Below are 11364 nucleotides of genomic sequence, written 5' to 3' on the forward strand. Positions count from 1 at the left end.
AGGTTCTGCGCAGGAGGAAGACGCCGCGGCGGCTATTGGGAGTAATGAGTGTAGAGATGAGAAATTGAAGGGTATACAAGGAAAGGAAAATAGGATAGCACCTTTAAATTAATCTTTAAAATAAATAAACCTTAAAATCGATGAAGTAGCTACATCTTGAAAATCCATTTGAAAATTTAAAATTGTGATAAACTTTAGTTATTAAATTTTTTAAAGTAACACATTGATTGTCTGCCTCAATTTCAGGCCTTCGAAATGAGACATTGCATATGTTATTATTTTCGCTATTGATGGAGATATGGCATCTAATACGAAGAGCCGGGCGCCGCTGCGGCGGAAGACCAGCTTTACGACTTCACTTAAAAACTATTTTCTCTCTTAAATCAAATATTGGCTCTACCATTTTTAACTAGTAGAATAGGTTATTAGGTTAGAATACATTATATACAAACTAAGAAAGGTAGAAAGAGTAGCTACATTGTCAAAACCGATTTGAAAATTTAAATTTGTTATAAACCATATAACATTGTTAAAATTTCATCACTTGATGCACTATTAAACTTTTTAATTTCAAAAACTTTTAAATAAGACATTGAATGCTTTTATTTTTTCCTTTTTTCCTCTGATATGCCGTCCTATTCGGAATCAAACTCGTAAAATTGTAATTTTACAAAACTGCAATATTTTATAAACCGTTGTATGCATTACAAATAGTTTTTTTTTCCGTTTACTAATCAAATGAAGGTGATTTGCCAAATTTGGTTGAAATTGGTGTCCGATGGAGCAAAATTAAGGAAGGCGCTACCACATGTAATCGGCACTGCCCCTTTTCTAACATGATACTTTTCTGTGTGGGCCGGGAAACTTATGTCCATGGTGTCGCTTTATCACCGACGATAAGAAACAGTGCAAAGCATGAAAAATCAGTCACACATCGAGTCGTGTTCTTGGATGGAATTGACTCAAGATAAAATGCCCATTTATACAGCTAACGATAAAACGAGGAGAGAACCATTTTTGTTTGCGTTTTCTACCTGAGAAGACGTTGCAGCGAGAGGGCTGATTAATCTTCAGAGTTATTTCAGATTAGAGAATTATCTGTGAGTCTTCCTTGATTCCAAACGCGAAGGCGGGATCATTTTGTCCACGTGGGAGAGCGAGGGAGAAGCAGAAGAGATGACTGATTCCAACGCCAGGGAGACATCTGTCGGTTCGTATATGCTCGATTAAATTTTTTGAAAGTTTTTTTAATTGGTCACAAATAATGAAATGTAGGTGAATATTTAAAATAGGGACGAACCTCAACCAATATCCATACATGAGGGTATTTTTTTTTAGATAGTATCGGTTTTGTAGACTTCAACGGATGCCATTCACAAATGATTCACATTTATTTCTCCAATTTTTACCGCCTATCCGGCCAATTAAAATAGAAGTGAGTTTCTTACGAGTACAGAGCTAAAAATACGATAGTTTGTAAAGATGTAGTGGTATTTTTACTCCAAGTTTACTTTTTAAAAACATGATATGTTATTCGTGAACACGAAAATTCCATCAAAAATAATTGCTCTAATTCGAAAAAATGAAGTAGCTGTTATTAGATATAATCTGGATGCGAATCCATAACTTTATTCACAATAATAAATTATACGGCTCATGACTTCGCGATATGATTTCGCAAAAATTATGTGTGACCGTAGATTGCACCTTAATTTTGGACTTATCTGAAGGATTGGTCAATGACAGATGATTTAGTTCTTTCCCAACGTTTTGACAACTATATTGGCTCGTCGGGAATTATTTAGCAAACTCAGGGACAAAAATTAACAATTATTATACCACCACCTATCGATGACCCCAAGATTGGTTTAACTGAGATCTCCTCTCAATTATCCTGTCAGCTAATCTTTTCACTCCTAAGAAGTTCTTTTCTTTAACATCCTTCTCCCATTCCCTACGTGTTATTCAATGTATTCTATTCCCATTCTAGTCATCCGCTCGTCACTCGACAGGTGTGGGACGATTGAATGAAAGAGATAAAATGGGTTGAATAATATTCAAATCGGCATAATTCTCAGCTGATCAGGCGTTGAAATACCAGTCAGAGAGAGGGCTGCAGTCTCTAAGGGACACGTTAAGCAAGCGTTGCGCGGAGTATGACAGTGGAATTAATCACATGAAGACCAAAGTGATGCGGTTTTATAAGGCATCGTGAGATAGGGGCTTTGATGCTCAAGATGTATGCTGTTGGGCAAAAACTTGAGCAGGTAGAGGAATTCATCAATTTTGGAAGCACATTAGAGGAAAAAGAATTCGAAGTAAGGACATCAGGGAGAGAGTTGCAGCAGCAGAGGAGGTGTTCACGAACAGAATGGTGCTGACGCGAGGATCGTTTTATGAGAATACTAGCAGGCCACCCGGCGTTGCACAGGAAGGATGGCACCGAGAGAAGTGGGAAACTTGGAATTCATGGTCATATGAGCAGGCTTTTTAGGCACGCTGATCAGCAAGCAATGGAAAAAAAACAATTACCGTATGATGCAAGCGGGATCAGCTTGTGCCTCGCTCCACAGCATTTGATCGCTACATGTGTAGACCGAAAAGGTCTTGTGAACTGATACCCCAGCTGAAACGTACCTATGCACCGAGAGTATTAATGTACGTGTCAAGTGTAGTATCCTTTGAGTTATGTTTTTTCTTCTATCAAGTAAAGAGGTGTGCCTACCTATCAGGATGCCCAACCGCAGAAGTTTTATGACATGACGCAACAAATGGTAATGAGAAAACGACGCGAAGGACGGGTCGGACGCAACTGAAAGTAGAACTACGGGGTTTTTAAGCATGAAATTCTTCAATGTACAAACTTTGGTCGCAATCGTGCAGGCGTACGGAAACGCGTTACGGACAGACGAATCCTCTTTTAGTCATCCTCTTTCACATATTTAGAATAAAGGCAAGGCTAGCAGACACTACGGAAGGAGGACGGGAAAAGACTTGAGTCTTACGAGAGATGGGTACGCAGAAGAATGGATAAGGTGAAATGGATGGAGAGAATGAGGAACGATGAAGTGCTGGGCATGAGGTGCTATACCCTTTTCCTGAACTGACGGCGGCTGACCTTGTGCTCGCTCGAAACCCACCCACTCTTCTAGCCAATCACAGAAGTGTGACAGGAGAAAGTGTATAGGAGCCCGCAATCTCTCTCCGAACCTCGCGCAGTGCAGATAGCTCTCCAGCTAGCAGTGTTGCCAAATCGAATCGCTCAGCGTTCGTCCGAGAATCTCCCGCCGCCCCCGAAAGTACCGTTATTCCCAAGGCTGGCAACGCCGGTCGGCCGAATGTAGGGGAACGGAGGAGAAAAGGGAAGGGGATGGAGGGGAACGGAGAGGTGGAAAGGGCAGCGCTTCTAATTGGCTACTTGCTATTTTCCACCCAGTCGCCATCAGTTCGGAAAAATGGTATAATACTTATTTTATTTAGTATGCAAGGGAGTAGACCTTATTGTGAACTGAAGAAGCAAGTACATGAAGGGTGGGAGACTGCCTGAGCACTTATTATATGCTCCGTGTAACCATATCAAAATCCATAAAATTCTATAAAATTATATATGCGTAAAGTCACCAAATATATTCTCAATTCTTGGTGAATCGCATCTTTCGAAAGAGATATCGTCCTTAAGGGTGAGAAATCATGTTTGATTTTTTTACAGAAGCTCCCTTACAGTCCGAAATATCTGCATCCGGAAGAAAAGGGAATACTGATTCATCCAGTCGAGAAGAAGATTCGGAATGGCTGACAGTCACCCCTGTTCACCGTCCGCAGACTGACTGACAGTCCCCACTTAAAACACAAATCATCCTAAGCATTGGAACGTCATGTTCGGTCTTTTTACAGGGATGCAGTCCGCTATACGCCCATCCGAAAGGAGCGGGAATACTGCGTCATCCGGTCGAGAAGAAGAATCGGTCCCCTTCACTTATGATATGGGTCACGAGAATCGAGGAGACTTCATCATATTTGTGTTCAGAGACTTCGGTGACCCTAAATGGAATCGTGATGGTACGGAAGGAGAAGTTCGGAATTTGAGAGAAGTAGCAAAAAACTGGGGATTTCCAACACACAGCATTAAGGAGCATTGGGACGTTACAGAAGAGAAACTCCAGGATGAATTAAAACAATGTAGGTGCAAAAACTTTCTTATTTTGTGTGACAATCCTATCGCACTGTTTTAATATACTCCTCTAAGCGCACTTTTATCACCTCAATTATATTTTTGATAAACTTAAGTTGGCTGGAAGTCAAGAGTGAACCAGTTGCCTATAGTCCTCTTCTGGTAATAAATAACAATCATAATGTAGCATTTCCCGTTAATTTCAAGTTGCTCATAGACTAACTAACTAAATTGAATTTTTTGAAGCAATCAAACTTTAAAAATAAAGGTTAATTTAAATCAAAGAAAGTTGGTTTCCTCTCCACCAATTCTCCTAGAATACTGTGGCATTCGAGGTAGTAATTATTAAATGGACATTATGTCATACTCCACCATTTGAAGCAAGTACATTACTTCATTGAATAGTGCATGAAAAAAGTAACTCCTCACGCAGTCGCGCCCGCGGGTGCAATGAAACAAGGTTGAAGTTAGCAAAACAAATTACGTGGTTAGCTGGGATTTGAATTTTGACCTTGCAACTGCTGGTCAGGTGTGCTAAAATAATAATTACTGATAATAATATGACTGCTATAATAATAGCAGTCAGTCAGTGGCCTTCGCACCTCGTTGTGCCGTTGACGCCGCGGCTCGCGAGTCATTCAGATCCCGTCTTCGAGAGTTGATGACGTCACATCGCCAGCTTGCTGCATCGTCGCAGAAAATCCATAGAGGGGAGTGTGGTAGCATGGTGGGTGAAGCGTTTGGCTGATGATTCTGTGGTTGCGTGCTCAAATCCTTCGGATATCCCCAAGCAAACTTCTCCGGGTGTACTGTGGTCCAGCTTATAACTAGGCTTCCCGTACGCTGAATGTGTGAAAATCACACGCCTGTTGCTAAGTTCGGGGTAAGCTCTACCCTCACCTAAACAAAAAACTCTCGGGTTGAATGACTGAGTGAGTGCATTGCATATTTGATGAGAAAAACGTGCCTTTATTCTGAATTTCAGTTTTATAACAGCTGCTGTAACATTATTCTCTGATTGATTTGTCCGGAAAAAATTATTGAGATTCACCTCGGAAGAAAATAGGGTAGTTTCCTTCATCAAAGAAAACGAAAGGTATTGATGGCGATTCGTTACCCTCCATTAGTGTATTCATAATATACAAATTATTTGGTTTTAGAAATCCCAGTTTAGACGAATGGCAATCGTCAATTTTAACCGCAATTGAAAAAGGCCACATTGTCGCCCATGCGATGCCACTCAACGTGACGTAACAAGGACCTAGTTTCTATACGAGTAGATAGGAGTTTTACATCGTCTCACATTACCAATGAATGGATGAGGCAGAGAGCTCAGGGAAACATCTCTTAATAATCACCTATTAAAACTGCCTATGGTCGGAAAGTTTCCTTCGTTTGATAAGGTATTAATAATCCTTACAAAGCGCTACCTGCTAGCAGGATACTGTGCTGCCTGCTAGCAGCCTGCATCGCAGCGGCGCACATATTCTCGCCCCAAGGTCACCTCACACGGCGGTAGCGGGAACCAGAATGACGTCACACGGGCTTTTCCCAGCATTCATACTTAGACGTCGAGTTTTCGCGCGTTTGAAAATGTTCACTTTTTATTTAATCGCGAAAAAATAGATATCGTCATTTAAAAAACTAAAGGCGTGAAATGCGTACTCCAGGAGTAATTTTATCTTTCGATTTAGGCAATAAAAGAATAAAAGGAAACCACCCAATTGCTTGATGTTTATCTTCACCTGTGCACGTGACGGTGCAAAAACTAACTTGCTTCATGATGTTTGTTTTTTTCTTTGAAAGGAAGTTTGTTTGATTCGACAATCTAATTTCTCCATTTTCAGGGGCAGAAACGAACCACGAAAAAGATGATTGTGTTGTGATTGCCATTTTAACACACGGATTGGAAGACGTTCTTCTAACTAAGGAGACCAGGTTTCCAATTGGAGAAATTTGGAAATGTTTGAAGGGTTGCGATACTATGGAGGGAAAGCCCAAAATAGTGTTGATTCAGGTAAGGGCTGTTTATCAATCGAAATCGGAGTCGGTAATCTCCACCAGAAAGAATAGAGTAAGCTTCATTGATTGCTTAAACCAAAGGAGGCTACACCAGAAACCTATTTTCATGAATGTAACATTAAGATTCTCTTCCTGTTGCTTTTCATTCTATATTTTAAGGAAAATTTATCTACAAATCCGAAATTTTAATCTTTACGTTATGGAAATTGTGTGTTAGCAGAAGAAATGGTGCCTTTTGACCTAAAATCCTATGTATAGTGTTACTAAACACAATGATGAAGATAAAACTAAATCTTGTGCTTGCCATTAGGGTGTATTTGAGCTATCAGCCACTTTTACTTTTGATGTAATTATAATCACGCTATTTAAATGAAAATATAATGATTTGATTTATAATTTTATCGGTACTTATCCACTAAAATTTAATATTGGTGCAACATGCTTCATCACTAAGCGGAATCATCAGGTACATTTACATTAAAGATTATCCTTTGTTTTTGTTACATTATTGTATGGTTTTTTTAATAATTAATAATAATGTAGTTAACGTTTATTAATGAAATATACAAAATACTAAATAAAATATATCATTAAATAACATTCATTAATAAGTTAGGTTTTTGCGAAGTTTTTAAAATTAAAAGCGTTTATCGTGGATCAAGAATAAAATATTATAGACATAGGAAGTTTAGTGTTAACTATGGTTTTATGGGTATATAGTGACATACCTAATTTTCACCAAATATTTTTGTGAAATATAAGTTGAATAATGTAATTATGAATAATCCATACTATAATAATTTCTATATGGTGAAGCCTGATGTCATTACACACAGAAAATAGTTGAATTCTGTCCGCCCCATTTATACGAGGGCGGTGTTTTTTTTAACTACAGGGTCATGAACAGAAAGCGAAGCGATTGATTAAAAATTGAGCGGACTTGTGAAGTCCTTTCGGCATGTTCGCCTCCGCGGTTGAGGAATCGGTCGTGCCTGTGAACAAGGTTTGCTATACCTACGTTCTTCATGGAATGTTACCGCCAGTGACTTCCAATGAATTCTGCCTTTGTCCTGAAGCCCATCGTCCGTTTGAAAACGCTTCCCTCCCAGGCACATGTTCATTTCAGCGTAAAAATGGAAGTCACACGGCACTAGGTTGGTATTGCTTCGGCGCTGGCGGTGGATAGATTGCTCGGCTGAGATGGGTGATTTCTGCAAAATCATACAGCTTGTACTTAGTTTTTGGTAATGTTTCCTATGAGATCATTAGATATCATGGTTGTTTTCTGTAATAATTCTGATTTTGAATATTTCTACTTCTAATAGATATTGATTGAAAATGACTCGTAATGTTGTGACAATTGTTTCTTTGAGTGCTGATTGTTTGTGGAGTCTTCCCCTCAACCAGCTAGTGACAGACGATCGGAGTTCCCTGTGTCTGGGGCTTACGTTCACAGTCTGGAAGATTTAAAGACGTAACGCCACGCAGTGCTGATATGACGGTGACGGGCGTTGTCATGGATCAGAACACTTCCAGAAGTCAGCATGTCTCTTCTTTACTTTTGGATGGAATTGGACGTAATGTTTCACACTGTTTCACACTCAAGCTACTGTGTATAAAAAAATTCTCTTTTATCGCCATAAAGGTGAAGGCATGTCAATGCTGGAGCCATTCGGCGAGATTTCTGGCTATCGCTCCGCAGCGCACACTTGGCGGGAGATTCAATTGAGGCAGTGTAGTTAATGAGGTTGCTGCTAACCTTAAACTAACAACCCACAATCAGGAATGGCTCGAGCGTGTATTGCGGAGGATGCGTAGTATCCTTATCTCCTCAGTACCCGCCTATCGCTTGTATGGTACTTTTGCTGAGCGATAGGAGGTTGAAAAAACACCATCCCTCGTACTTTTCTACCTCGACCTTAATCGCTGTGGACGGAAAAACTATTTTTGGTAGCATACGCTTCGTCATCATCATAATTCAATCATTCTATGAATGGCTTAACGCCGCTCTCCATTCTGTTCTCCCATCCGCTAGCCTTTTAATCGCGCTTCACATCATTTAAAGTATTTCATCTCTTTTAAATACCTTTTAACCTGTCGTACATAACTAATTGGGGGCCGTCCCTTGCCCTACTTCCCTTTCACCTGTCCCTCTAAGATTGTTTTCATCAGGCCATCATCCTCATATTGTGGCCAACTAAGTTGTCCCGTCTTCTCCTTAAGGTTTTATGGAGGTTTCTCTTCTTTCCCACTCTTCTTAGAATTCCCTCATTACTTACTGCTTCGATCCATTTTATCTTCAACATTCTTCCATAGCACCATTTTTCGACCGAAATGTCGAATACGCTTATTGTATCAAAATACAAGTGTTCTTGCTTTTACACTCAACTTCCCCTCCGCAATTATAGCCTTCAGTACCTGCCAAACTTATGGATTTCCGCCATTTTTCACCCTTATTTTATTTGCAATCATTCCGGCTGTATCGTTAATCATTATCACTTCGTCCTCGTGCCGTTAAGGAGTTCATACTCACGCAGAGCTTCTGAAGGGGGTCAAGTTTTGAACGATATACCCGTCTTCATCCCTGGTAACTGACTTTGCTCGTGTTGAGTGATTCTCTCAGGAGATTCTTTTGCCTCAGTCAATATTATTTTCTGTATGAGTGAAACAATCTTAATTTATCCAGGAGGTTTTATTTTTCTCGTTGGAACATCATCTCAAAGGTAGCGATTTTCGAGAAATTCTCACTTGGGTATAAAGCCATTTCCCTTGACCCGGGCAGCGATGAGATTCCCTTGACCGGGAAGCGATGGTAAATGATATCTCCTCGGTTGGAATGTGCGCATATAATGCGCCCCTGCGGCTAACTCCATAAAGTTAGCTGGTCCGCGAGAAATGCACAAAAGCGATGTGAAACGATTCGTCAATTTGAGATCGCTCTCTGAAATATATTATCATGTGGTTTGGAATTACAAAACAGCAATTACTGGCTGGCCACACCTAGAATTTTCTCACGCTCTCTTGCCGTCATCTGCCTCCAGCTGTCAAATGGAGAAGATAATTTTCGGGAGAATTTGGAAATATTTTCATCCCAAAAAATGTATAAAATATTCAACAAATTTACATAAATAGTATTTTAGCGTAAGGTATTGCCAATTTATACAAAAAATAAACAGAATATATTTATGATTAAAAGCTTTTGGGTTATGTCTCCGAGTCAAATCTTGGGTGGCCCCAACGTTTCCCGACCGATGCTGGTCGCTTTTTGAAGGGATTATAATATTTTTCAAGGGATTATAATCGAGAAACGTTGGGGTCACCCAAGAATTGACGCGGGGACATAGCTCAAAAGTTTTTAATCGTAATGACGAGCACCCGCGAAAGTTTTAACGAAGGAATATATTTATTCATAAGATTGGAGCACATGCATAATTCTTTAAGCAGTGTTTCCCGTGGTATTATGAAATAAATTTTGTATATGAGGTCATGTGAGCTAATTGCGTGGGTAATTATTTTAATCTTCGTTTTAGGCTTGCCGAGGAGGACAATTGGATGAAGCTGAAAATAAATCATCTAGCAGGAGATTGATCAGTAGCCCAGACGTGATTGATGGACGAGAAAAGAAATATGTGTACGAGTATATTTACCCGGAGGAACCCGATTATATTGTAATGTACCCCACCGCTAAGTGTAAGTCTATTTCTGTTATTAATACGAGGATATCCTGCAGGAAATTGAGTGTGCTCATTCAATACGATCTTCAACTCTCACATCCAACGTCTCGGCATTTTACGTAGTTTTAAATTCTTTGAAATTTCTCAATTCTTAAAGTTATGCGTGTATGATAAATTTGATAATGGCTGCGGTAAAATATTTATGAATGTTATATCTCAACTAAAATTTCCAATTCCTCAATCAGTATTGTGCCAAATTTATTCTGGTGATATGTCATGTTGACATTTTTTTAATGACTCAAATATTTTGGAGGATGATGTGTAATGGTTTTGAGGATAGGATGCTTTGATAATTGAAATTAACTCGAAGTTAAATAAGCGGAAATGCAGGGAGAAAATAAAATTTTTTCATATTGGACCTTTTTTTTCCGGCATTGCTCAGATGTCTCTCACTCCCATAAAGATTATTTCCTTAAATTTTATTTCGTGAGATACACATAGAAACTTTCATTATCAATTCTTTTTATGCATTTGTTTCAGATTTTCCAGCATTCAGAGGATGGTTATGCCATGATTTGCGTGAAGTTACGAGTATTGCTCGGGACAAAGGATGGGACCTTATGAACCAGATGACGGCCGTGACTAGAAAATTTGGCTCGAAGACTGGCAAACATGGGATATATCCATCGTACCAGGAAAAAATAATGATTACTCAAACCCCTGAAATATTTAGTTCTTTACGGGGAAAAATATTTCTGCACTAAGGAAAAGGCGAAAACAAAAAGAATAAATATTCATTGTAAGTACATAAAATATGCTCATTATCTTATTTCAAGTTCGAGGTTGCATTCGCACTTGATTTGCCGGCGTATTGTGTTCGGGTTTCCTGTCGGGTCAATACCTCCATTGCGTCAAAAATTTCTGCTCCCAACTTGATCTACGTCACAGAGAAAATGAGTGATGATGGTGCCCGAGTCGGAAGCCGAAACGTTTTAGGCGATGGAGTCATTGACTCGTTTGGAAACCCAAGAGTATTTCCTGAACATTTGTTACTCAATTTATTCAAGTTTGTTAATCGGTCCATTACATTGATGTTACTCAATTTCTTCAAACGTATTTGCCATCTGGCAATACATCCATTCATCCTACGCACGCAAAATGACCACAATTGATGTTTGAGAAAGCACTAGAAGTGGGTTAAAATAATTGATGAGGTTTTTTTGTTTTTCAGTTTTTTTACGGACCCGTTACAAAGGAGAGCATAGCCGAGATATTGAAGCAGCTATTGACGTGCTTCCTGTTGGTTATTGTATCGTCTATGTTGGTTGCTGTCAGAGTATTGGATGTACTTTTCATATTTTTTCTTTTTTTGCTCAATAATGTAATCATAATAGCTACAAGCTTTTGTAGGTACACATTAGCTGTTAATTACTTTCCACATGGCCATTGGCCTATTCGCAATGTTTTTTAAGTAAATAAATAAAACTAGAAAAGTAA

At 39.2% G+C, this 11364-nt stretch overlaps 1 protein-coding gene across 1 annotated transcript; it reads left to right on the forward strand.

The window, feature by feature from the left end:
- Positions 1-934: 934 nt before the first annotated feature.
- LOC124160224 (caspase-1-like) lies at positions 935-11364 on the forward strand. The gene is made up of 6 exons (XM_046536032.1): positions 935-1210; positions 3895-4179; positions 6019-6188; positions 9724-9883; positions 10408-10666; positions 11099-11364. The coding sequence occupies exons 1-5, from the start codon at positions 1177-1179 to the stop codon at positions 10629-10631; spliced, it is 873 nt and encodes a 290-aa protein (XP_046391988.1). The 5' UTR covers positions 935-1176; the 3' UTR covers positions 10632-10666; positions 11099-11364.

Source organism: Ischnura elegans, chromosome 6, assembly GCF_921293095.1.
Source record: "Ischnura elegans chromosome 6, ioIscEleg1.1, whole genome shotgun sequence".
NCBI classification, from domain to species: Eukaryota; Metazoa; Arthropoda; class Insecta; order Odonata; family Coenagrionidae; genus Ischnura; species Ischnura elegans.

Bases quoted from the DNA above. Each gene is read 5' to 3' on its own strand.
- LOC124160224 (XM_046536032.1), top strand. From the start codon at position 1,177: ATGACTGATTCCAACGCCAGGGAGACATCTGTCG. The intron at 1,211-3,894 runs GTTCGTATATGC...GTCTTTTTACAG, and splicing joins CGCCAGGGAGACATCTGTCG to GGATGCAGTCCGCTATACGC. The intron at 9,884-10,407 runs GTAAGTCTATTT...CATTTGTTTCAG, and splicing joins AATGTACCCCACCGCTAAGT to ATTTTCCAGCATTCAGAGGA.